This window comes from Amphibalanus amphitrite, unplaced genomic scaffold (genome assembly GCF_019059575.1).
Source record: "Amphibalanus amphitrite isolate SeventyFive unplaced genomic scaffold, NRLGWU_Aamphi_draft 000367F_arrow, whole genome shotgun sequence".
NCBI classification, from domain to species: domain Eukaryota; kingdom Metazoa; phylum Arthropoda; class Thecostraca; order Balanomorpha; family Balanidae; genus Amphibalanus; species Amphibalanus amphitrite.
Genome location: NW_024881861.1, coordinates 92,265 through 119,758, shown reverse-complemented (window position 1 = coordinate 119,758; position 27,494 = coordinate 92,265). Strand labels below are relative to the sequence as shown.

General features: G+C 54.0%; 1 protein-coding gene across 1 annotated transcript in view; it reads right to left on the bottom strand.

The window, feature by feature from the left end:
• The window catches only part of LOC122389665 (mucin-19-like), a 39,031-nt gene that overhangs the window by 1,928 nt on the left and 9,609 nt on the right, over positions 1 to 27,494 (bottom strand). Inside the window, exons 3-14 of the mRNA XM_043381895.1 lie at positions 24,800 to 24,996; positions 22,358 to 22,447; positions 21,638 to 21,783; positions 9,271 to 9,381; positions 8,616 to 8,810; positions 8,012 to 8,115; positions 6,332 to 7,671; positions 4,479 to 6,054; positions 1,358 to 4,187; positions 823 to 997; positions 396 to 533; positions 13 to 153 (exon numbers count right to left, since the gene is read on the bottom strand). Of these exons, the coding sequence (XP_043237830.1) occupies positions 13 to 153; positions 396 to 533; positions 823 to 997; positions 1,358 to 4,187; positions 4,479 to 6,054; positions 6,332 to 7,671; positions 8,012 to 8,115; positions 8,616 to 8,810; positions 9,271 to 9,381; positions 21,638 to 21,783; positions 22,358 to 22,447; positions 24,800 to 24,996 (7,043 nt within the window). The remainder of the gene's footprint in view (positions 1 to 12; positions 154 to 395; positions 534 to 822; positions 998 to 1,357; positions 4,188 to 4,478; positions 6,055 to 6,331; positions 7,672 to 8,011; positions 8,116 to 8,615; positions 8,811 to 9,270; positions 9,382 to 21,637; positions 21,784 to 22,357; positions 22,448 to 24,799; positions 24,997 to 27,494) is intronic.

Genomic DNA, 27,494 nt, shown 5'->3' with positions numbered 1-27,494 from the left:
ATGGCTACTGACCTGTAAGCTCGGGTTTTGGGCGATCAGCTTCCTTAGCGCGGAGATAAACTCTGGGAAGCTGCTGAACCCATTCGAGAGCAGGCGCTCCCTGATTTTGTCGAGGGCTGGCGGACGCGCGATGCCACGGAACTGTGGCATCCTCTGAAACGACGAGGGAAGCGTCAAATCCCAGTGACAGGTGCAAAGACACGACGAAAATGGCCAACACACTGATGTTTGTCATCCATTTCCTTCTCAATCGTGAAAAGTCGTCATGAATTTTGACAAACTGACCTCAGGTATTACATTTTCGCGTGCCTATGATGACAATGTCAATAGTATCAACTGCATCAGCTTTAACGGTTTTCATACGCTCCCGACAGGTCCTCCTGAGCCCTTCATACCTTGTACCGCTGGCAGACATGAAGGACGCCGGCATGGTAGGCATTCTGCCTGGTGAGGCCCTTTTCAATCAGAGGCTTCACTTCGGTCGAGATGATCTTTAGCCACGCACGTGTGTAACTCCGTTGACTCTTTTTCAACTGAAAATACCGGGGTAAGATAGTTAGGATCGTGAGACATAAACACCAATTAGTAGCATAAAGAAACAATTTTTGCCATCAGTTAATATTGGTCTAGCATTAGATGGAAACAAAATCAAAATAAAATGTTCATCAACATACTGGTAGCCGCTCATACGTAGTTGTAGTGGTGAACTGAATCAATACACAAAACAATGATATCTTATCAACCATACAAGCAAGTAACAAGTAGCTTATATCCCGCCCATGGCCGTGACAGCCACGAACCAACCGTCAAACCACGACTCACCGCCATACTCTCCAGACACTGGAAGTGGATGGATGGGTAGAATGCCGTGAAAAGCTCGGCGAGGAGACGCCGTGCCACGGCCGCCTCCTGATCCCCCAGCCCGGAGCTGGAGCCGGCGGCGAGAGGCGACGGCAGGACCGGCGCAGGGACGCACAGCGAGCACTGCCACTGGTCGCTGCGGGTGGAGGCACACGTGGTGGTGAGAGAAGGCGATGTCGAGTGTGCACGGTGCAAGGGTTTTTATTTTTGGGAAGTTGCACGTCACGAGCAGGCATCTTTAGAGATTTGGCACACCTGAAGGTGGGAAAATTTATGAAATGTGGCAAAAATAGCTTGTGATTATGTCCCCGGACATCTGTGGTTCACACAGTTAGGTCTCAGACCGCTTTAAAAAATAACAGCAGTAGAATGGTAAAGCCTCGTTGTTTGTGAGGAAAGCTAGATCACCGATTAATAAAGATCCGTGTTTGTTGAAACAATTAACAACATTTTCTTTGCCTTGGTCTGACACAGTCACCGTCGGCGTGTCGCTCACCTCAGATCGCCTGGCAGCTTTCCGATGTAGCAGGCACGATGGAAGGCCCGGCCGCACGGACCACAGGTCACCAGCTGCCCGCTGTCCGACCAGCAGAGCACGCAAAACTCCACGGCAAGATGGCCGCTAGCGCGCTTTGGAGAGCCAGACACTCCGTCCGCAGGCTGTGGCGTCGTCGACGGAGGTGGCGGAGTCTGCGCAGGAGGAGGTGTCTGAGCCGGAGGAGGTGTCGGCAGTGACGACTTCGATGGCGGCTCCGATGCGGCACTAGGTTTATTGGAAGAGGAAGTAGTGTCCCGTCCATTGGCCGCTGCAGGAGGTGGTGTGGCTGACGGCGGCGGTCGAGTGGGACACGCAGGTTTGGTCGCGGGAGTCGTCGAGGACTGTTTTGATTGGTCGGTGTGTTTTGGAGCGTTGTTCGTCACTCGAATTTCCTTGGAGACTGTCTTTGGGTGGTCTACCTCCTTGGCACTTTCTGTGATATGGTCCTGTTTTCTCGAACTTCCCGAATGTTTTCTTTCCTTATCCTTAGCCTCAGAAGGCTTATGGCTTTCCCCTTTGTCCTTGCTAGATTTCGTGACGTTCTGATGTTTGCCTGAATCCTTCCGTACAGATGGCTCTTTGTCTACCTGCTTCTCGGTGGATTTGGTTTTCTCAGACTCGTGCTTCCTAGCATGAGTGGGACTCTTTTCTGACTTCCTATGATGTGAATGTGTACCCTCGGACTTCTCAGAAGCAGACTTCCCACTAGAGCTGGTCTTCTCCCTGCATACCGCCTCTGGTGCCGTGGAGGTCTTCTTCGTCTCAGCACTCTTCGGTGCATGAGTCACAGCCTTTTCAGAGTCTGACTTCTTGGTGACCGCAGATGCCTTCTCAGCTTGTACTTTGTTTGAAGCTGTCGGGGTCGACTTTGTTTCTACTCCCTTGGAATTCGTCGAGGACTTTTCCTTCTCCTTCGTAACGTCTCCCGAGCTGCTAGCGGTCTTCTCAGACCGTGCGTTCTTTTCACCATCCTTGGCCTTCTCTGCCTCCGCCTTTTTATGAGCAGTTGAGGCTTTCTCTGCATCAGCTACCCTGCCAGCAGCGGAAGCCCTCTCAGTATCAGCACTCTGGGCGACAGTGGGTGTCTTCTTTACTGTTTCAGTGTCCTTAGAAACAGCTGCGACTTTCCCTGTATCCGTCTTCTTTGCCACGGGCGATATGTCCTCACCCGCTCTCTTAGTACCCGTAGTAGCTTGGTCCGTAGTCTTCTGAGTCGCCTTTGCCTTCTCGACAACCGGTGAAGATCCGCCGGCTTCTTTGGTACCACTGGTAACACTTGTCTCCTTATCAATCTGCTTGCTTTGTTCTACCGCTGTGGCGGCGACTGCAGCTTGCTGTGTAGCAGTAGTGTTCTTCACCGCTTGATGAGCCGGGGTGCTCCCTGCTGCCTTTTCGGGAGTAGACCGAATCGTGTCCTGCTTTTGAGGTGAACTTCTGACCTTTTCTGGCTCGCCTTCCTCGGAGACCGTTGGGGCCGGTACAGCAGGCGCATTGCCAGCCGCCGCCTCGGCAGGCACTTGCTTCGTTGGAGGGGAAGCCGGTCGTGCAGGATTAGATGACGTCGTTTCACATACCGGTTTTGTCACAGTCGTCTGTGGTTTTGACGCAGCATTTGGCGACTTTCCTGCATCGTGGGCTGGTTTTCCAGCATCAGATGCCGGTATTTCAGGAGCAGACGCTGGCTTTGTCGTAGTTTTCACCGGTGAAGCTGGTTTCGTCGCAGAAGGTGTTGACTTTACCGCAGATGGCACCGATTCCGAGGAATCACCAGCTGGTTTCGCCGCATCACCGGACGGTTTTTCCACAGTGGGAGCTGGCTTTGTTGTAGTTTTCACCGGTGAAGCTGGTTTTGTCGCAGGTGGCGCTGATTTTGTCGCAGACGGCGCCGATTTTGTCGTATCATCAGATGACTTCGCCGTATCGCAGGACGGTTTTTCCACAGCGGGAGCTGGCTTTGTCGCAGCAGTCACCGGTGAAGCTGGCTTCGTCGCAGACGGCGCCGACTCTGATGTATCACCATCTGTTTTCGGCGGAGCACAGGCCGGTTTTTCCACAACGGGCGCCGGCTTTGTCGCTCTTTCCAACGATGAAGCTGGTTTCGTCGCAGGTGGCGTTGACTTTTCCGCAGCAGGCGCCGATTTTGTCGCATCATCCGATGACTGCGCCGTATCGCAGGACGGTTTTTCCACAGCGGGTGCTGACTTTGTCGCAGCCTTCACCGGTGACGCTGGCTTCGTTGTAGAAGACGTTGACTTTGCATCAGACGGCGCCGATTTTGCCGCATCACCAAATGAGTTCGCCGTATCGCCGGCCGGTTTTGCCGCATCACCAGTCGACCTCGCCGCCGTATCACAGGATGCTTCTTTCGCACTGGACGCTACAAACGCTGGTTTTGTCGCATCACATGACGTTGGCTTCGCCGCAGAAGGCACCGATTTCGCTGTATCACAGGCTGATTTCGCCGCATCACAGGTCGGTTTAGCCGCAGTAGCAGTAGTAACCTCCGGGACCTCTCCTGTGCCCCGACCACCCTCCATACCCTGTCCATCCTTGCCGGCTGCGACTGACGCGAGGGTGTCAGTGGCACCGCTGAAGAGCGGGCTGGAGGTAGCCGAGCGCACGGGCGAGGCGCGCGTGTCCTCCTCCTCGGGTTCCTCGACGCAGAGCACGATATCGATGAGGTCGTACTCGGTCGAGGAGCGCTCCTCGGTGGAGCTAGCGCGGCTCGAGTGCTCCTTGGGCGCGCAGTTGCGCAAAATCAGCTGTTCAGTGGTGAGAGCGGGAGAGTCTGCAAAGAAAACGAGACGTGCGCCTGGTCAGTGTCGATCATGGTGATCCAGAAGTCAGACCATTTACTGGTAAAATACGCAGGTCGCAGATTTACTTTTTGCTGACAGAAAACAGATAAGCGTTAATGCTTCGAAATAGAAACATATGTCAAAACATGTGTTTTAAGATCCACTAATGGATAAGCTCAAATCACCTATCGCACAAAAGATACCTCCCATGTCTATGATGATCGCAAAAGCTACCAAACAGCTGAAAGCTTCTAAAAGACACACATACACTGAACACTCACCTGGTTTGGCTGGTACCGGCTCATGATCTTCGCTACCGGCCTCACTCTCCTCAGCGATCGGTTGCTCTTCACCTGTCGGTGACGTAATCGGTTGGTGCGACGGTGACGCCATCGACGGGCGGCTCGGTGACGCCATCGGTGACGTCATCGGCGAGCTGGTGACACTCACCGGCGGCGGTTCGGCCGCCTCGTCCGCCGCCGGCTCCGGCTCCGGTGACGCCGTCCAGGCGATGTAGTCGGGCTCCACGGCCTCGCTGCGGGCCTGGCCGCGGCCCCGACCGCGCGGTTTGCCGGCGCTCGTATGGTGGTTCCAGGTGGGGTTAGCAGGACGGACCCGGGTCGTAACGGGAGGTCGGGGCACAGCCGACTCGGGCTGCTGGGGGCGGCGAGGAGCGGGAACACCGCCGGCCGGCTGACCGCCCGACGGTCGGTTCAACATGAACCGGTTCGGCGGGGTGTCCGTCGGCCGCTGTGGCATCAGGTCCACTGGGAGGCTGGATCCATCCCGACCGCCACCGCGACCCCGGCCCCGACCCCGACCTCGACCGCGGCCACGGCCACGCTGAGAGCCTCGGCCGACCGGTGGATCTGTGGCGGATGGTTCAGTGCGGTCGGGCGGACTTGGTAGCAGTTTCCCAGCCGACGGGGTCTTCTCCCACTCACTGAGGCCCACTTTGGGCACCCTCTGATTCTCCTTCTGGGACGGCGCCGGCCTCTGCTCCCGGCCCGCCGCTGCTGTCTGTCTCGGCTGATGCTGCTGCCGCCGGTGGGTCTCACCGCCCGTCAGCTCCCGGTCTCCGAGCCTCTCGCCACTGCGATACCTCTTCTTCTCAGGCTCGCCGTTTCCCGAATCGATCCTGCGCTTCTCGCCGTGTTTATCCCGAGTCCTACCGCCGACCTCGCTCTGCGACTCGATCGGCGAGTGGAGAGACCGCGGGTGGAGAGGGCTGGTCGCCGACGCACTCGTAGGTCCCCCGTGGATGACAACCATCGGGGGCGCGGGCCTGGAAGGGGCAGGTCGGTGCTCTTCATTCTTGGCTGGCCCGTCCATCTCTTTGGATATCACCGGACGAGCTGATTTTGACGTATCTGGATTGCTTGACTGAGCATTGGTCGTGTGTCGATTTTCTTCGGTATCCGCAGATACCTCCGAGTTTGCAGATGGCGCTGGAGTCTGCCCGGCAGAATTCTCATCATTAGTCTCCGAGGAGAGCCCAGTAGCTCGAGTGACTGAGAGCCTCCGGTTAAACTGACGCCGACGGTGAAAGGCATCCAGCGTTCTATCCAGCTGCTTCTGGTGTGAACTGCCGCCATCAGCGGGTGCATCGTCTACCACCAGTCCGTCACCGGTCTCCAGAGAGAAGGTCTCCGTGATCACCAGTGAGGAGAGCCCGCTGTTGTCTGCCGTCTCCGATACCGGCTCGTCACAGTCGATGATCTCTGGAGCGGCGGTGTCAGACGCCTGGTGGCCGCGTCCGGAGCGGCTGAGGTCACCAGAGGCCCGCCGGGACTTGGACGGTGCCTCAGACGACTGGTGTGCTGTCGCTGGTTGTTGTCCTTCCGCCGCCGGCGAGCTCTGTAAATAAATAGAGAATATGTTGTAACAGCTTGTCGGCTGGGACACAACCATTACTTCGAGCGAAAATGCCGCAGAAAAACACTCCTGTTAGTAGGGTCTACGAAAAGATCATTGAACATGACAATCGTCTAGCACACCAAATACGAAAACGTGACGAGTTTGACACGATATAAATCGGAAGAGAAAATACGGTAGAAGCATCATGTCAGCCAAGATAAGCAACCGGTCAGGTCAGAATGCATCCCCTTCAATAAATCACTTTCATCCTTCTTACCTGTCCGTGCTGGTCCTCCTCTGGAAGTGTCCGCTTCCTTCCGAGCGGCACCTTCAGGTGCTGCTGCAGCGAGAACTCGGGCGTCGGCCGTGGAGGCGAGCGGTGACCCGGCCCCACCCCCGGCGCTGGGTCCACACCAGTAGTCGGCCGCGGCTCTGACGGTGCAGGCGACCGCTGCAGCCCTGGAGACGCAGCGGGCGCCCGGGGCGACGGCTGGGGAGGGGCCGCAGCCGCCGGGGAGGGGGCGGGGGTGACGCCCGGACCTGTCAGGTCACGGGGCGGGGTCACCACAGTCACGTCGTCGATCAGCGAGGACAGTGTAGGGTTATTCTGTTGGATGGGTGTCACCCGGGGCGGTGCTGGCCCGGACGAGGGCGGTCGCTGTGCCGGGGAGGTCTGGGGGACGGATGCCGCGGCCGGCGACCGCTGAGGCTGCTGCTGCTGTTGCAGAGGCGGCGTCTGCTGGGAGGAGCGTCTGACCATATTCGCCAGCTGTCCGAGCGGCTGGTGCGGCGATAGCTGCTGCGGGGGGCGGAGACGATGATGATGCTGCTGCTGCTGCTGCTGCTGCTGCTGCTGTTGTTGGACGTACTGCTGTTGCTGGTTGTACTGAGACTGATCCTGCCGATGATGCCGGGGAAGCTGTTGCTGCTGCTGCTGTTGCGGATGGTGGATGTATTGCTGTTGCTGGTGCTGTGCGTGATGTTGTTGTTGTTGTTGCTGCTGCTGCTGCTGCTGTTGCTGCAGAATTGGCTGCTGGGGGAGGACAGATGACAACCAGTTCGGGTCGGATTCCACTCTCATCCGCAACTGATCCATCAGAGTACTGTGGTTCTCGTAGCCGCCCATCCCATCTGGGGCCGCGTAAGCCGGCTGCTGCATGTTCTGCTGCTGGAACTGCATCTCCTGCTGAGGATACTGCTGCGAGTAGTGCTGCTGCTGCGCCATCTGACCCTGGTACGGCACCTGCTGCGCCATGCCGGACCCGTAGGGAGGCGGCTGATGGGCGCCGGGCGCAGGACTAGGGGTGGGGCCGGCGGGCGCGGGTGTCTGCTGGCGTCGCGCTACCTGCGCCGAGTAGCCGTGCTTAGCCTTCAGGGTGCTATAAGCCCGCCATACACAGTCGTACATGTCCGGTCTCAGGCCACCCGCAGGCACCTCGTTCAGGGCGCTGAACAAATCATCCAGCAGCTGCACGCCGAAGTCGGTGTTCTTGTGAAAGTGTTTCTTGGAGAAGAACAGCATGATCTTGCCGACGGCGTTGCACAGCTCGTTCCTCTTGCTCTCCTGGAGGCAGCGTTCACCGTCGTAGAGCAGGTAACCCATCATGTCGTTGATACCTGACGGATGGAGAGACATTGCCAGGTGAGCCCAGCTGCTGATTTGTATTTGTGGAGATTTTCGCATAGTTTGTCAGCAGTGTGCACTGTGCACCACTGTGCGTGCACACAGATGAACGCTCATTCGTGACATGGGTCCATAGGCCTTGGTCCATAGTAGAATAACATCACATCCAAATCAGCTAGACTTAACTCACTCGCATAAGAGCCGGTGAATGTGCACGCAACTAAAAATCTGACGCAATTATTAATATGTACTGATAGTAAATTTATTACAGTTATCTAACAAAATATTTCGGCAAACACTGACAAAACCGATATAACAAAATAATGTACTTACTATCCATGCCAAGGAAGCGTTTCATGCGCACATCTGGGAGTTTTCGATCCTTTTCGGGTGCGAGGTTCACTCTATGTAACCGCTTGGATAGATCCAACACATGCCTGGGGACAATATCAACCAGTTAGCAGACGAATGGCTGACTTCAGCTGCCAGAGAAGTCCCCTTTGGATGCGAGAGCCTCGTCGCTACGCGTCCAAAATCACCATAACAACGGAGAAGGTCGACCAACGCACTAAACCGGTGGTCAATCCAGGCGAGCTTACACATATGATAGCATATCTTCTGCTACTAGCTGTAAGAAAGGCAGCTGATGAACCGCCAGGCTCTCTGATTTTTCTCCCAGGTGATTTAATATCGGTTTACGATAGGTTTATAATAACACCGACTAGCTGTGTCAATCTGTTAATACGCCAGGTGTTCGTCGCACTCACCTGGCGCACTGGCGGATCCAGGTCCGGGTTTTGGGAGGGGCAAACAATAACAATTTAGTGACTCTTTCCATGCACTGTATATAGGCGTAATATTAAAATTTTGCCATTTCGGCCGGAGGGGGAGGGGGAGGCAATGGCCCTATTTACCCTCTGCTCGACCCACCACTGACCTGACGTTTCCGATGACGGTGGAGGGCCGCGCCTTTTCCATCAGGTGCTCGGTGAAGCTGTCCAGGTGCGCCAGCCGCAGGTCCACCAGCTCCGTCTTGGTGAGCCGCATGTCCAGCTCGCTGGTGTAGTTGTCGTAGTGGACCTGCGTCAGCCGCAGCTGCTCGGTGAAGAACGACCGCAGCCTCTCCTGGTAGCTGCCGGTGACAGGCGGGACAGGCGGTGAATGCAGTCGGAAGAGGAAATAATAGGTGACGACAGGCGGTGAATACAGTCGGAAGAGGAAATAATAGGTGACGAGTACGACAGATGACCGGTTGTGGCGGCTTGAGATGGTTTGGTCAGTAACCACGACATCAGGATACAGCTGATATAACGTGCCGATTCACTAAAAATAAAGGTGACAACTCAACCGATAAAACAGCATCAATTATCACGTTCATCCCGTGATGGCAACGTTTTGCATAAAATAACTACACGAAGAGGGGTTAAGTGAGCAAAAACGTTACTCATATCCACCATTGCTCAGATCCGCCAGATCACACATTACTTCTTGATTTCATATATCACACTCGCATGACCCTAGCAATCCTTGGCTGCTGAATTACTCGTCCTAACGCGCACGCACAAACATCATGGACAGAGTTACACACTCACGCATCATGGGCTGCGATGATGTCATTGACACTTGACTCCTTCGCCGCTTTCGCCTCTCCAATGCGCTGTCGAAGCTGCGTTCGCTGCTCGTCGAGCTGTTTCCGCTGCTTCCTGATGAAGTGAGAGGGCCGCAGTTCAGAGAGGAGAGCTCTCGAGTCTCGGGGCTTACTTTCACCGAAATGTGACCATCGTCCGCCGGAGTTGTGTGACACAACAGCCCGACACGCTGATCGGGCTGACCTGGTTCTCAAATACCGACACTCGAGCACAATCACTGGGTCACAGGACACAACAGACGCTGGGGAGGACATCTCAGTCATATGCTTTGCAGTTTGTAATAGTCCGTAAAGGCTGACAGTTGAACGTCACAAATGTTGGAAGGCAACAAATCGTCATATGTTTGCCTTCCAACAAACATAGCACGAGATGATATCTGCCTATATATATATCCTATATAGATATCTATATAGATGATATCTGATAAAAGGAGCACTTTGTGATGCTGTTACTGGCGATAGAACTACACGATCTACACGCGGAGCATTTATTTGGCTTGGGAAACACGTTCCTCTGATGAGGGGGAACGAGTTCGGATTTTGATATCTGTAAGTTTTGTCATTTTTTATTTTTGTCCATACTCGCATTACCCCTCCCCCGGCCCCAATGTAATATAGACTATCACGTCGTTGCAACTGGAACGGAGCAAAATCGACATATCTTTTTTGGCTGATTTTCATGCCAGACGCACAACGCACATTCATCGTGAGGAGAAAGGCGCGCAGCTGAATCTAAAAACGTCTTGTTGTTCTGCATTGCCTTTATCAGCATACTTTTTCCCGTCTCCGGCGGTGTCACGGTCGCCCACTGGCCAAAAACCGGCACTTGACAGCGCACAAAAACGACGTTTTGTTAGCTGTTTACTCCTATCGCCTTGGTAGGTATATGATTGGAATTTGAATAGGTACACGCAGCGGCAGCGCTCAGCAGATCAGCGATAAAGCTAAGTCTCTGCATAGCGAAGTAACTGCATAGTTAAATCGAGAGAGAAGAAGCGACTATAGCAGACACGACTGAGTGAGTGAGAGAAAGAGAATGCCGGGAACAAAAAGAGGAGATAAGGTAAAAGAGAGAGAGAGAGAGAGAGAGAGAGAGAGAGAGAGAGAGAGAGAGAGAGAGAGAGAGAGAGAGAGAGAGAGAGAGAGAGAGAGAGAGAGAGAGAGAGAGAGAGAGAGAGAGAGAGAGAGAGAGAGAGAGAGAGAAATGGAGGGGGTGTAGCCCCTGCATGTACCGCCGGTCACCGCTAGGCGCGTTTACTTCCGCCGGTCACCGCTAGATGCTGTGAACCGCGAGTTACAGTTTTGTTAATAGGTGTCGCTTTTACCAGTCTCTAAATTGCTAAAGCCTTCGATTAAGTTGTGCGCCCCCCTTTTAACGTTCCGTTCGCTTAAACTGCTGTATTGTTTGGACAACTGCATTGGCTGTGTGTATATTAAAAACCGTATGTATTCGTTTATTACATTCGATGTTCTCGCCAACATGTGTGCAATACTAGATAACTAAGTTCGTATGTAAAATTATATATGTCTCGATTTTGTGGCGAAATACAAGAGATATCTGTATGTTACAGTGTTTCTACTGGCTACACCAGCCAGATTGGTGACCCCGCGTTCTGCGCACTAAGGGATCGCTATCCCCTCGTGTTCCCTGGCACACCGACACTGGCCTGCACCCTGAGCTATCTCCTCCAGCTCTCTTTGTGTAGGAAGGAAGTGGCGGATGGTATGTCTTCACGAGGATCCTTCTTTTGTGCTGAGTGTAACTGGATAACGCCGACTACTACTGCTGCACTACGATCCAGCTACATCATCGGCTCACCTTACCGTCCGGCTACCTCTGCAGCTGCACCGCAGCACCTGCCGATCGCCGTGTCGCCGTCGCCGCCACCGATCTTCCCGACCATTGCTCTCGGCAGCCATGGACCAGAAGACCCAGCCTGCCGGCGCCGGTGCAGCCGCCGGCACCGGTGCAGCCGCCGGCGCCGGTGCAGCCGCCGCCGCCGCCTCGCATGCCGCTGCTGCTGCTGCTGCCGCTGCCGCCCAACCGGACTACCTCCGCGTGGCGACCGCGCCACGCAGCCACGTCGCGCCGCCGCGCTTCTTCGAGGAGGACCCCGTGATCTGGCTCGTCCAGCTCGACCTCTTCTTCTCTCAGGCAGCTGTGGACGATGAGCTCAGCCGCTTCCGGATCGCCGCTACTCTTCTTCCTGGCCACCTCCTGCGCGACTTCACCGACATCCTCCGCAACCCTCCTCTAGACCGACCTTACACCATCCTTTCCGACGCCATCCGTCAGCGGTTCGGCAAATCAGTCGAACAGCGTCTTCGCTGCCTGCTCTCTGGCCAACAACTCGGCGACAGACGTCCTTCCCAATTCCTTCGGCATCTCCTGGACCTTGCTGAAGCTGAAGGCTCACAAGATTCCCCGCTCATCCGTCAGATCTTCCTCAATGCTCTTCCGCCTCGGACTCAGCCCTTCCTCCAGTGCCTGCCGCCTGGGACGGACCTTGCGACCATCGCTAGCACTGCCGACCGACTCCTGGAGCTTCCGCAGCAGTCGGACGTCGCTGCACCTACCTCAAGCCTTCTCGCCGCGATATCGACTTCTGCGCCTGCTGCAGCCTCACCTGCTGCTCCTGCAGGACCCTTCCATCTCCAAGACCTGATGAGCCAGCTGCTGACTGGTATCACGGCCCTCACAACATCAGTCGCCACACTGGTGGACGAGACGCGCCGCCGAAAGAGGTCTGCATCCCATGCCCCCGGCCGCGCTCGCCACCGTCCACCACGCGACCTGTCTGCTGCTGCCCGGTCACCCAGCCCTGCAACCAACACGTCTACCGGCGCTGGTGCTTCCTACTGCTGGTACCACCACAAGTTCGGTACCAACGCGCGCTCATGTCAGTCACCGTGCTCGTGGTCTGCAACTGCAACTCAGACCTCGGGAAACCAGCAGTAGGACAGGTGACACAGACGTCTGCACCTGCCCTGCTCAACCCTGACGTCCCTCCAGCCAGCGGCCTTCTGAGACTCAAGGACAACAACACTGGTATCACCTTCCTCATCGACACTGGAGCTGAGTACAGTGTTCTTCCAGCGACACCCACCGATCGTGCTCGCGGAACCAACGGACTGGATCTGCAAGCAGCCAACAACAGCAGCATCCAGACCTATGGTCAGCGCATGCTCACGCTTTCTCTCGGCCTCAGAAGAGATTTCAACTGGATCTTCATCATCGCGGACGTCTCCCATCCTCTCCTAGGAGCCGACTTCCTCTCCTCGTATGATCTCCTCGTCGACACCAAGAGAGGCCGTCTCATCGACCACCTAACTGAGTTGTCTTCACCTGCTTCCCACTCTTCAGTGCCATCCACCGGACTGACAGCCGTCGTCGGAACCGACAACCCAGCATTCCTTAACCTCCTTCGCGAATTCCCCAGCCTCACCCAGCCGTCACATCATCCGGAGCCACAGCACTCAGTCCGACATCACATCGAGACTACCGGCCCTCCAGTCTTCTGCCGCCCACGCCGTCTGGATCCAGCTCGACTCGCCACTGCCAAGGCAGAGTTCCAGCGCCTTCTCAGTCTCGGAGTCATCCGACCCAGCAGCAGTCGGTATGCATCACCGCTGCACATGGTGCCCAAGTCGTCTGGAGATTGGAGACCCTGTGGTGATTACCGTGCACTGAACCGCATCACAGTGCCTGACCGGTACCCACTACCACATCTCCATGACTTCACTGCCTGCCTCGCTGGGACATCAATCTACTCTCGGCTCGACCTCGTCAGGGCCTTCAACCAGATACCGATGGCCCCAGAAGACATCGCCAAGACAGCGATCACAACGCCCTTCGGCGCCTTCGAGTTCCTCCGTATGCCGTACGGTCTCCGGAACTGCGCTCAGACCTTCCAAAGGTTCATGGATCACATCCTCCGTGGCCTAGACTTCGCCTTCGTCTATGTGGACGACATCCTCATCGCCAGCAGCAGCATCTCGGAACACCTGTCACACCTCCGAGAGGTCTTCAGCCGTCTTTCCCGCAACGGTGTGCTCCTCAACCCATCGAAGTGCGCCTTCGGCATGGAGAGCATCTCCTACCTCGGCCACCAGATCTCCAGCGGAGGCATCACTCCTCTCGACGATCGAGTCAGCGCGATCAAGAACTTCGACCGTCCAGAGTCAAAGAAGAGCCTCAAGAAGTTCCTGGGGATGATCAACTTCTACCATCGCTTCATCCCACACGCTGCTGCTCTTCTGGCACCTCTCCACGGCCTGACTGCCTCAGACGACCGAGCTGCTTCAATCACGTGGACCTCAGAGGCAGACGCCGCCTTCTCTGCAGCCAAATCCGCCCTCGCTGACGTCACCCAGCTCGCTCATCCCGTCAAAGATGCAGCCCTGAGCCTCAGCACTGACGCCAGCAGCACGGCAGCCGGCGCCGTGCTCCACCAGCGAGTTGGTGGTTCTCTTCAGCCTCTCGCCTTCTTCTCGCGCAAGTTCACGCCCACCCAACGCCGCTACAGCACCTTTGGACGGGAATTGCTCGCCATGTACCTCGCCGTGCGACAATTCCTGCCCTATCTGGAAGGACGCGACTTCGAGATCCTCACGGACCACAAGCCGCTCGTCTTTGCTCTCAAGGCCAACGGCAACGCCAACCATTCTCTCCGTGAACAACGTCACATGGACCTGATTCTGCAGCACACCAGCAAGATCGGACATGTTCCTGGACATCTCAACCCGGTAGCTGACGCCATCTCACGGATCAGCTCAGTGTCTGCGCCAGCTTCTGCCGCAGCTACACCTTCACCCGGCCTTCTGAGCTTGGCCGACATCGCCCTACACCAAGCCAACGATCCTGACCTGCCGAAGCTGCAACAATCCTCATCTCTGATCATCCGTGACTTCCCAGTCCCTGATCATCCGCATCTACGTCTCTGGTGCGACACCTCAACGGCCACACCTAGACCTGTAGTCCCAGCCAGACTCCGCCCTTCCATCATCAAGAGCTTCCACGACTTGTCTCATCCTGGCATCAACGCTACGCGTCATCTCATCTCATCGAGGTTCATCTGGCCCCACATCAACACGGACATCCGTGCCTTCGTCCGGAGCTGCCAGCACTGCCAGCGTGCCAAGATCCAGCGCCACACGAAGCCACCCATGGGCAGCTTCCAGCCACCTGACTCTCGCTTCCTGCACATCCACATCGACCTTGTCGGACCACTTCCTCCGTCTCATGGCAACTCCTATCTCCTGACTGTCGTCGACCGCTTCACCCGATGGCCCGAGGCAATTCCTCTGCCCACCATGGACGCCGTCACGGTGGCTCGGCATCTCGTCAGCGGCTGGATCGCCCGCTTCGGAGTACCCGAACTCATCACCACCGACAGAGGATCCCAGTTCGAGTCCCGCCTCTGGACAGAAGTCTCCAAGCTTCTCGGCACCTCTCGGATCCGGACCTGCGCCTACCACCCAGAAGCAAACGGGATGGTAGAGCGCTTCCACCGCCAACTGAAGTCAGCTCTGCGGACCGATGACGACGCCGCCTCCTGGTCGGACCGACTTCCTCTGGTGCTACTCGGAGTGCGCACGGCCCTCAAGGAGGATCTCGGATGCACCGCTGCAGACCTAGTCTATGGTTGCAGTCTCCGAGTTCCTGGTGACTTCCTCTCCCCCATGTCGTCGGACACTTCTTCTGATCCGGCTTCCCTAGCCTCTCGTCTCCGTGCCGCCATGTCGGAGCTCCGTCCAACTCCTCCTCGTCCTGGCTCCCGCCAAATCTTCATCTCTCAAGACATGCAAACCTGCTCCCACGTCTTCATCCGACGCGATTCGCATCGCTCTCCTTTCCAATACGTCTATGACGGTCCTTATCGTGTCCTATCCCGCGACCAGCACACCGTCACCATCGACCGTCTCGGGCGACGCGACACCGTCACCCTGGCTCGGTGTAAACCGGCCTTCACGGACAACATGCCTGCCGCAACGCCGCCTGCAGCACCGGACGTCCTGGTGAACGACACGCCTACTACAGCGACAGACAGCTCGGTGGACCGCCCGCCTGCTGCATCGCCTGCACCCAGCCGCTCAGGTGCCCCCGGCGGCTCTCGCCCGGCTCGCCGCGTGCCGCCGGACCCGTCGCCTGCTTCGCCACCCCCTCTCCGCCGTTCGTCGCGTACTCGCCGCCAAACTTCTTTTTATGGTGTTTAACTAGGGCGGGGGAGTGATGTAGCCCCTGCATGTACCGCCGGTCACCGCTAGGCGCGTTTACTTCCGCCGGTCACCGCTAGATGCTGTGAACCGCGAGTTACAGTTTTGTTAATAGGTGTCGCTTTTACCAGTCTCTAAATTGCTAAAGCCTTCGATTAAGTTGTGCGCCCCCCTTTTAACGTTCCGTTCGCTTAAACTGCTGTATTGTTTGGACAACTGCATTGGCTGTGTGTATATTAAAAACCGTATGTATTCGTTTATTACATTCGATGTTCTCGCCAACATGTGTGCAATACTAGATAACTAAGTTCGTATGTAAAATTATATATGTCTCGATTTTGTGGCGAAATACAAGAGATATCTGTATGTTACAGTGTTTCTACTGGCTACACCAGCCAGAGGGGCGTGATTGCACATAAGTAGTGAGTAGTTGAGTACCTCTAGTGTCGGTCGCTGTCAGTGTGTCACCTGTCGGAAGGTGTCTGTATGAGTGCCTTAGTGTGTAAGTATGCCATACGGTGCGTGCGGGAGTGCGCGTGACAGCGTGTGTACGCAGCCTCCCCCCATCCCAGCCCTCCCGGCCGTTCAGCGCCAGCATTCACCACCACGGGTCAACAACAAGGGCGGGCGCTGGGATAACAGGGAGCGCGGTGGACCGGCCGGTCCGAAACCCCCACCCCGAGCCACCTGCCGAGCAAACCAACCATCTCCAACAGATCCAGGGCAGACGCTAGTCCCAGCGTAATAGTTCGCACACAAACAAAATTCCTGAGGGAGGCAGGGACTCACACGGGAACAGTAGGTACGGTGAAAATGACCGTCGAAATGGTCCAATGGGTGGCAGTCAGGCGGCTGGAGCGGGCATAGGAGCAGGGGACGGGGACAGTGATTAATGAGTCAGTGTACTTGGGGAGCCAGGGGAGGGAAGAGGAGGGTCGGTGAGGGTCACAGAGGGTCGGTGGGACGCGCCATGGGAACAAGTGGAACGGCTGGACCAGCCCACGCCGAGGCCCGAGACTTTGAAACATAGGCGGCGGAACGGGGGGGGGGGGCACCGGGGCACCGTGCCCCCTTTGATTTTGGCATTTTAACACTAGCCCTATGGGCGTTGCATGGAAAGAATGGGACCAAAAGTCGGCAGTGCCCCCCCCCCCCCCCCCGTAATCGAAGGTGTTCCGCCGATTGCTTCCAAAGCTGTCAGAACTGTGGGGCACACGGGCAGCTCCAAACCGGTCAGTTGTGAAACAATGTGAGGAAACGCTCATTTTGAAAGGGAGGTGACGTAATGGCGCAGGCTACGCACAATGTGTCGAGATTAGAGAGGAGCTCCAAGGTAATAGCGGCCGGCCGGTTCTTCATAATCACCCATACGCACAGACGCACTACTATAGGAGCCTAAAAAAAAGAACGGGCCTCACTTGGTCGAGAATCGCACCTTCCCCATGCCTATCGACTTTCACTTTTAGCAGTGTGTACTAGTGATGTCAATTACGGAAAATCGTGATACCGATACCAAACCAAATACCAACAATACCTATCCATGGAAAAATACCGCAACCGAACCGACTTGTTAATATGAGGGAAATACCAACTTTTTACCAAATTCTCGGCCTCTTTTACATAAGAGAGGATTCATAAAACCAACAAAATACCAAATGCGTTCGCCTTGAAATACCAAATACCAAGTTGGTATCGGTTTGGTATCGGTATACCAAAAAGTTGGTATCCGATTGACATCTCTAGTGTGTAGGTACCTACATAATTCTTAGAGCTAGAACTGTATACACACATGCTATTTCGCTTTTACGGAAAAAGCTTTTAGTGAGACTTTCAATCAAACAGGCTCAATTACCCTTTAAATGTGGAAATCCACCTTCCCATCTAAATTTGGGAAACTCACGCCGAACACCTGTCCCGCGCCACATCCACAGCTCGTTAGCCCTCGGGCGCTCCCGGCCGACGTTTAGCGTTCAGTGGGTCAAATCCGGGTCAGATTCCCATGACGACACCAGTCCTATTCTCGTGTCCTACCTGGCAGTCGCTGACCGCGCCGTGTCTGTTGCTGGCCACAGCTGGCCCCATTCTACACACTACACAGTCGGGCCTCACACATTGGCCACGAAAGGAACGTCAGTAGTCTAATCGTTATATGGATTCGATTTTATCTGGGCGTTGGCCGGCCCTCGGACGGGCGGTGGCCTAAACGGGGAACACCACAGTTGGCTGGCAGGTGACACGAGAAACAACGTGATTGGTGAACAGAACGGCTGCAGTAACAGACTGATGTTAGCGTGATGAAAATGGAAACGGAGGGGAGTGGATTGGGCACGTGACTGAGGCGCCCCGATCGCGCGGTTTTTGCTTACTCTCGCATTTTAGTACGGTTATAGTTTTTGTGCCGTCCGCCCCTCGTATTGATTTGGTCGGCCTGCACGCAGTGGGTGCTGGGTGGACTGGTAAGTAAACGAACAAATTTTGAAGAAAAAAACACACAAAAACGAGGACTCACAGCGGCTCCAGCGCAAGCTGACCCAGTTATTGCGCCTCTTTAAGGCCGGTCCCGTATCACCCGTATGGTGTGGTTACAGAACAAAAAGTCCTGGTCGAGCCCACGAGGCCGTTATCTTGGCACAAGGCATCTAACGGCCTACCGCAACTGACGATCACCATCCCGGTAACACAGTTACAGCCTTATGTATGCCTCAGGTGCGACACAAACCTACGAAGATGGTTTGAAATGACATCTCTCCGGACAATCGAGGTCGAATGATCATTTACAAAATAACGCGCGTCATGTATAGGTATATGCCTTACCAACTTTGTATGGCTATTACCTATATGTAAACCCGAGCTACATGCAGTAGCGGCGGAACACCTTCAATTAAAAGGGGAGGGGGACACTGCCGACTTTTGGTCCCATTCTTTCCATGCAACGCCCATATGGCCAATTTTGAAATGCCCAAATCAAAGGGGGGCACGGTGCCCCGGTGCCCTCCCCGTTCCGCCGCCTATGGCTACATGCTATGCCAAACAGATTGCACGCAATAGTGATTAAAAACTTTCAGCTGGGCTTACGAGTTACGAGTAAAACAAAACCAACACGGAAAGCGAAGCCAAAGGAGGAGCAGGGGAGTCCCCAGCGCTACACTGCACTAGCTCTCCTGTTGTTCTGATGACGATCAAGTACTGTTACATCTATTTTCGTCCTACGTGTCTTCCAAGGTCACCGCCCCCAATCTGGCCAAACGGACACACACTATGGGAGACAGCGCCTCTGCGCCTGTCAGAGGCAGCCGCCGCCGCCGCCGCCGCCGCCGCTGCCTCCTCGCATTCCACGAACGTTAACGGTACGGGCCATCCCGCCGAGTCGACTGACCTACCCCACCAGTCACTGCCACAGCGAGCGGGCGGGCGGGCGGGCGGGCGCGACCGCCTCTCCGCTCCGGGTGAGCCGAAAAAGTGACACGAATGGCGGCCGGACCGGCAGATAGGGGGAGGAGGGAAGATGCGAGAGATACAGCAGCCATTTCACCAGCGCGGCGTCGAGCGTACCGAAGATAATGGATACCAGATAACTCGGAGCCTAGCTTATTGTAATGCTAATTGATGCCAGAGCGAGTTTCATTTCAACGTTCGCTGATACGATAAAATGTCCCTTAGATCGGTGATATGATATGAACGGTTTAGCAGTAGGTGTGCACTATGCATTATGCAAGGTATAATGCCGTAATAAATTATGGCCGAAAATTGTAAAAATCGAAATGAAATCAGTTCAGTTCAGCGCAGAAAAAGCATTCAGCGTCGATGTTTTATCGTGCATAGGTAATCGATGTGATGGACTAGTGACAGCAGCAGCTGCAGCTGCACAGCAAACAAGTTCAATACGTCGCGACTGTCTGGCGCCAATCCATTCCCAGTTCCCACCCTTCCTTCTGCCGCTGAACAGTTTTGTGCTGCTGATCAACAAGAAAAGCTACACGATCATATAATGAGGCATTCTTTGTCATTAAAACATACACAAAGCGAATGACATTGGGCGTCGGCCAGTGGCCGGCGCCCGGCAGATGTTCGGTGCAGGTGGCCGGGTCGTGCAGCCTCTGATGACGAATGCAACACAAAAAGCTCGCTATTACTGAACGTCTGCACTCGTAATAATGAGGCTTGCGTGACCAAAAAGAGGAATGGGGTGGGGAGCGGACCGGAAGCAGGCAGACTCCCGGGGGAAGCCGGCGCTAGAGTCGCGACACACGGGCTTTGTTCGTTGCCGCCACCGGCAGTCCTCGTATCGATTCAGACGTGGAACGCGGCCGGTGGGACGTGCAGTGCGAAATTTTAGTGGGCAGCCCTGGCACTGTCAAGGCTAGTCTGAAGTCTAGCAGAAAGCTAGGGTTGAAAAATATACGATTACGTACTCCATTTATAGCGCTTCCAAAATACTCGTTAAAAACGGTAGCATTCAGCTTCCCAGCAGCTCCCACATCCTTCCAGCCTCATCAGTCGTCACCTTCCCCTCTGACAACCCGTTCAGTCGGCTGACCTTGTGTCCGTCTGGACCCGGCCTGTGCCCATGACCTTCACTTTTGTACAAACAGGCTTTCGGGGTGTTTCATAACCGTGCGCCGCCTGGGGTCGACCGAAGCCATGACGTGGAGGTTGAATTACGATAATCACCGTCCTACCACCACCAGACGCTGGGGAGGGGTGCCGCGAGGGGCTGAGGAGGGTGTCTTGGGAGACCTCTGAGGGCTGGGGAGGGTATACCGTGGGAGACCTCTGAGGGGCTGAGGAGGGGTGTCGTGAGGGGAGCTGCCGTCCGCTGCCGAGGGCTGTCCAACGCGCTCCGCCGCCCATAGCGACACAGGAACATCGGTACGGCTGGACCGTCCCGGTCCGACCGGCCAGGCTCCTATTTCGACACCGAATGGGGTCAATGACGGCCCTGCACCCGCAGAACACCGCGCCAAATTCACGATCGTTTTCAGTGTCTGTACAGCTTTGCATATTTCCCGTCCAAATGACCAATCTATCGTGTTTTTAAATTTCAGAAAGAGCTTCATATATACCAATGCGATCTTGTCCAAATCTTGGTTTGCCGAATCAGACACTATCAAACGCCATTCCCAATTTGATGAAATAGACAGTAGACACCTTGTCACCCAATTTAACGGGTAATCAATCGCTGCTCCGCTACCCTAGCGATACTCATAGTTTGTTTGCCTCACCTTGTCCTATTTCCTCTAAAATTGCAGCCGTGTTCTAGGTCGACCTGTTTTGTCCACCGTCTAGCCTCTCTCACTCAGACACTCTTGACAGGAGAGCCACGTTATTTTGTTCGACCTCGGTAACCAGTCGTACCCGGCGCACTTTTTGTCCCTTGTTTGTCTCGGTCAGCGAGGCATTCATCTGAGCTGACCTCCAGCTTGAGCACGCTCTCTCTCTCTCTCTCTCTCTCTCTCTCTCTCTCTCTCTCTCTCTCTCTCTCTCTCTCTCTCTCTCTCTCTCTCTCTCTCTCTCTCTCCCCTCCCTCTCCCCCCTCCCCACCTATCTACACTGGCGAGCATCAGCTACCCCTAATCCAGCACACACATTTGCTAACGGCACCTGCTCGCTATCACATTGTGCCAACAGAAGGCACCTGCCTTTCCGGCTGTTGTGAGGTAACAGTTTTATCGCCTCCAACGGCCGTCGGACGCGGGGTAACAAAACCCACCCCAGCGCAAAGCCGTGGTACAGTTATGGTTATTGGTGTGAGGACATGGCTTCAACCTCTGACCGATTTGAGCCACTTCATGGCTCAACGACAGAAAACACCAAAGGTTTCTGTCGCTGACTGAGTCCGAGACTGAGTATGAGTCTGAGTCTGAGTCGCTGTAAACACGCACTGAGATGAGCGATGAGCTGGCTAGCACAGAGCGATTACGAAACTTTCACATCCAATAATCGCCTCGCAGAGAAAGTAACCCACGCATAAGCGAGACCTCATGCAGTATGCATGGGAATAAGGATAATCACCCAGCCGAATAGGTGTCTCAAATAAGACACATTCGTATGTAAATTATATGCTCTATAAATAGTACAATTCAAAGGTGGCTCACCTGGTGCGATCGAGGCGATTGGTGAGCTGCGCCTTGACCTCTGCCTGCTTGTGTTCGAGAGTGGACGACTTGTGAGATCGGTGAGAGGAGAGGATGCAGTCGCCACAGCCCACCGTTTGACATGTATCACAGTAGTTGTCGTACGCCTGTCGGTGGAAGGGTGGTGAGTCAGGGAGTCAGTGAGGTGGTGAGTCAGGGAGTCAGAGAGGTGACGAGTCAGTGAGGGGTGGGGCGTTGGTAATTGGTTTTCGGGGAACGGTAGCCGGTGTGGTGGGGAGAACAACTGTTGGTCCTCCCCTTCCGGGAAAATCGGAAGACCCTAAGTAAGTTGCAATTTAATTTGTTCTTATTTTTATTTAATCTTATAACAAAGATAAAGCAATCACGCCTACTTTGTAACTTTCTGACGAAAAAAAACAGGAACAATAATTTGATTATTTTCTGTTTGCTATAAAAATAGGTGATTGGAAATTGTTGATTTAATTGTCATAAAATAAGCTACACTTACAATTTACATGATCTTATCTGAACTACATTTATTTTTTTTACACCGTTTATGCTTTCTTTGGTCAAGCACGTTTTCCGTCCCGCACCGCCGTCTCGCTGCTGGCTTCCATCTGGCCCTGCTCCGAAAATAGCCAGACGCAGACAGTCGCCCTTGACAGAGCCAAGCCTGACGCAAAAACCTGTCTGTCCCCGACCCATTAACTGTTCACTCACTTTGCGGTGTTCAGGACATCGCTGGTGCGCCGAGTCGTCATTGTAGGCCGTTATTGAGTGGTCCCACGTGAGCTTTGTTTGATTATGTGCCTGTGAATAAAACAAACGAAGTAGTAATCACAAAGTAATATCAGAGAATTGACGCTTGGCATATGTGTTCTTGGGAGTACTTTTGTCATCACTTCTGTTACAATTACGAGTAATGCGTTTAGATAAAGGGGAGCTACGAAAGCAATTAATGGTGCACAATTATCTGAAATAGTTCCTACAATTGCACTGTCAGGCGGGCGTCACTACCTACACCGTAATGCATCGGGTGCAGGTCTGTTCCTGTGACAGCGGTAAGCCTCAGCCCGAGATCTCGTCCCGTGCTGAGAAGTTGATCCGGTATTATCATCCACCCAACCCGAGATCGAGCAAGATAAACGAACAAAGACGCAACGCGAGATCTGTCCCGCCCTTTGACCGACACAATGATCGTGTCACCGACTCGGCGATACACATTACACACCGGTCATCGGGTACAGGTGTCCTCGGAGACTTCCTGTCCTGCCCCGCCCGCAGAGGGGAGGAGGTAGCCCGGGGAGGGGAGGGGAGGGGAGGGATGGCGACGCTTCCTTCCGCCGCGCGGCCGTTTGGGTCCAGTCAGCTGTCCTGCTATGCGCTCCTAGCCCGGGGCGGTGGCTGAGCGGCGGCGAAAAACGGTCGGACGGTCGGACGGTCGGACGCGGTCGGCCGGTCGGGCGGTCGGTCGGTCGGGCGGTCGCGGTCGGTAAAGGACCGGGTGGGGACTGGGGAGGGGCAGAGTGCGAGATAAGTGGGGCGAGATGTCAGAGGAAGGACGGAGGGCAACGGCCTACGGTCGAGAGTGAGACGACCCCCGTGGTGACCGAATAGGATAGTGTTTGTCATGGCCCGGGTCGGTCCAAAGGCACCTTCCCAGAGGCGCGCAGGCTCTCATATTTGAATCGGGGAACGATGAAGAACAGGGGTCAGGTGTCTCATTACTTCTCATAACTGGCTGATCGTATCAAAATGATATGAGGACATGATCAATTGATCACTTCATTTGATAAAACTTGCTAGGCTCCTAGACAAACGCAGCTATGCGTGCCGAAAAAGTTCATTCGTATCGTCGCGATCGCCCGCTGGAACTGCCACCCGTGACATCATGCCGACGCGCGTGCAAAATGCTTATATAACAATGAACTATTCAGTGGTCTGGAAATGGGCACTGATGTAAACAAAAGTGATACGCGAACTGATCGCGCTAAAAGGATAGACAAGAACAGGTGGACAAAAAAGACAAAAACAGTCGAGATAAATTGACAAAAACTTCTTCCTAAAAAGTTGTTTGGTTTTCTTTCTAAGCGAGGAAAAGATCAAAATTTCGTCAGTTTCGGATGCTACTGGAGGAGCCAATGGCCCATATGCCTTCCATCCCCACCTTCGATCCGCCATTGACTGTGCGCATAGCTCCGATTATTTAGGTTCAAATTCCATCTGCCCTCGCTCGGGTGGCAGGAGCTGAGCAGTTGCACGCTCGAGCTACGCAGTAAATCAGATGGTCCGTGGTGAACAGAGCTCTGACCCGGCCGGCCGGCCGGCGCGGGGCGAGGGGGATGGGGAGGGGTAGTAGGGTGTCTGATCGGTCACATGGTCTGCCCTCCCGTCGGCACGTCCGGTCCCTGTGACGTAGCCCGGTCTCTCGCTTAGCTACAGCCTTATACGGTCCCGTCGGCAGCAGCGGTGCATCTGGTCAGTCTCAGCTGGGACAGCCACACCCAGAATGACATACCCACTCGCTAGAGTACAATCAAACAGTGCAGCGGTTCGGGCGCGCCACATTCTCCGCCCTGTCCACATTTAATATACGACCAACTCTGATTTGTTTGTTTGTTTTGTTGGGTTAGGCCCTTTCGGTCGACAAGACCATTGCAGAGCCGGAAGGATGATAGGAATTAGGTAGAGACATTGGTCTGGGCAGGCACCCTAGAGAGTCGCCGGGGCTGAGCCCGTCCATAGGACAGGCCGACCAGCCCCCCAAGCACTCTCTGCACCCGGCTACGGGGTGCAGCTCCCTCGGGAGCAGCGGTGCCGCCCCAAGGGAGCAGCCCGCAGGAGATAAAGTTGCCTGTCCAGCCCGGAAGGGGGTTGTGGCGTGGAGGAGAAGGATTTCAGTATCCTGAGGATAGAAGCACGGATAGGTGGGGGACCAACTCTGATATTAGGACAGGTCTCCACCTGCCTAGAAACGGACATTGGAGATTGGAGTCCGCACTCCGCCCCCACTTACCCTAAGCATACAGTCAGGCAACGGGTCCATTCCATCCATCCCTTTCAGTACGTCCCCCTCACGCTTAGTAGTCGGCTGGGGGATCCGTCCAACCTGTACCCCGATACATCTCACTAACAGGTCCCCTCACTCTCCGTACCACTCACCTCAATACAATCCTGACAGAGCTCTGTGCAACATTCTGCACATGCGCCGGCAGCGATCGCCTCTCGGCCCCGCTCTCCGCACTGGCCGCACAGCCGGCTGCACTGTTGCACGTGCTCCCGTTGCAGCAGCTCTTCCACCAGGGGATGATCGAGCACCTCGGCTGACTTGGTCATACACAGGCGGCACTGGAACCCGTCTGGCGGCGGGAGAGGGGAGTGAAGCTCGGCGGTCAGCTCGGTGTGCACTGCAGGAAGGACGAGCGCAGACCAAGAAAAATTTAGGCAGAAGATAACTATTGCGTGTTGATTGCAGAAGATATTATGAGTTGCAGTGAAATTGACCTCTTTTTTGCTAGATGCGTCCATAAGAGCATTCATATAACCGTACATATCGGCGACTTTTTACGTCGAGATGGTAGATAACGGATCTCTAAAATATAGGTGTGCATCGATCTTTTGTCCTTCTACATTTTCATGGAAAAAGGCCAATAAAGTTGTTTTAAATATGTTACGACTATCTCATTGGTCTGTACTTTACTATAGGGTTAACTATATGATAATCATTGAAAACCTTTACTGCGATGTGGGTACTGAGCAAATCGACAAACTGACTGCATGACATGTTCCTGAGCCTAACTGCATTACTCGAGCAACTGTAGTTGCACATGTCGGGCTATTTGAAGCAGCTCTACAACTGGAGTATCCTGATCATATTGTAGCTAACACACTCATATGTACCTATAGCGGAATAACCAATAAACAATAATAAAATACTGAGAAAGCGCGAATGACATAGGTAAATCAAACGAGTCGGAATTCCTAACTCTTTCGATTTGATTTAATCTATTATAGTCGCAGCTGTTTTCCACTATTCTACCTACTCGAGCTTTGAAATCCTGTTGCCTCTATAATTTAGAAATGTCGTAGCCTATCTCAGATCTTAAACGCTTTTTTACTCATAAGGGCGGTTTAATCGAGTGAAAATTGTCTGCCTCTATTTGAACGGGAAACGTCAAATTTGGACATAAACGACCCACATTATTTGGTTATTTTGGAAACGGACCGCTTCCAATTAATTTGGATTCCTTACATAACGCTTCTCAAAACTGGTTTAGAACTACCGAAGCGCGATAAGCGGGACACGGCCCGACACTCGAGCAGCCCACATTGCAACAACGGATGTTGCAACATTGGCAGGTTACGCTGGGGACAACGTCCTATATGCAGTTATACACGTTGAGCCTCGACAGCCGCACTGGCCGACCCAAGTGAGGCGTTTGGGGCATCAACTCCTCCCACAGTGGTCAAAACTCAAAACTGATGAAATTCTGCCTTTTCCTTGCATTGCATACGACTACTTCCGCGACCTGCTGGGGGGGGAGGGGGGGGGGCAGAACCTGACCTCTAGATTTCGCCAATAGCTTCTAAGCGCTTAGAGCCAGCGACGGTTAACTTACAGTACCTTATCAATTCATACATCAATTTGACATGTACGTACCCTGAAAATCTGAGCGAAATCCTTTCGAAAAAGTTGTAGGAAAATGACGTTTAACCCGCGCCCCGTTGGGCTCTGCCGAGCAACGCGCCCTGTTGGGGGGGGGGGGGGCAATTTGCCCCCCCCCCCCTAAGATCTCGAGAACCACGCAACCTAGCGACAAGCGGCAAACGGTGTTGGATAGCCCTATCAGGGAACTACCTTGTGACCCAATTTTATTGACCTAGGTCAAACCGATGACGTCACAGGTCAGGTCAAAGGTCGAATTTTCACCGTTTACAGGCATTTCAAGAAATGCGTTGTAAAATCGAGTAAATGCATTTCATTGAAAATCATCGATGGGGAAATGTTCTTCAAACACATATTTTGCTATTTGAGGTCACTGATACCAGGTCAGGTCACAGAGGTCAAGTCACTGGGGGGTCACAATACGAAAGTGTCGTGTAATATATGTTTTATGGTCCATTTTACATGCCAAATGCGATTATGTGGGTCAGGCAGCCTTTGGGGTCAGCTTAGGTCACATTTTGGCCAAGGTCAGGTCAAGGTCAAGTCAAATTAGGTCAAATTTCAAAGTTGATATTTTTGCACAAAATGGGCATCGATTCGATGCAGCTCGTCACGGGGAGTTCAATGGTGGTCTTTGTTTTGCCCTACATGTTCTAGAATCGCTAAAAACTGAGTTAAAAAATTTGACGTCATCATTTTTGAACAGTTTTTTCGCTATAACTTGGCCAAAAAACGAGATATCAATCTGAAATTTGATATGTGAAGAGCGCAGGGACTATCACATATATTACGGGTTTTTCGAAATTCGGAATTATTTTGGATTTTTTTAAGTTTTTCAAAAAAAAAATCAATTTTTTGAATTTTTAGGGGTCAAAAACCCAAAATTTTGAAAATCCGAGATAGCAATTTTGTAGCGCCGCTTCTTGTCTACTAGACCATATAAAGAACTTTGAAATTGCTTGGTAACTGTAGATTTGGTGAGCGTTTCAAGATTGCATGTTTTTTTGCTCATTTTTGCTCGAACATGACCTCAGTTTGACCTCAATAACTCCTGACCTAAGGTGACCTAAGACTTGAAATTTGGTGTGAAGGTGTCAAATTGATGCCCGGGAAGGCACTGAAAATTTGGCGGCACTGCGCGCCGCCGTTTTCTTGCTATTCGGGAAAAACCACAGGGGGGCCAAATTGGCC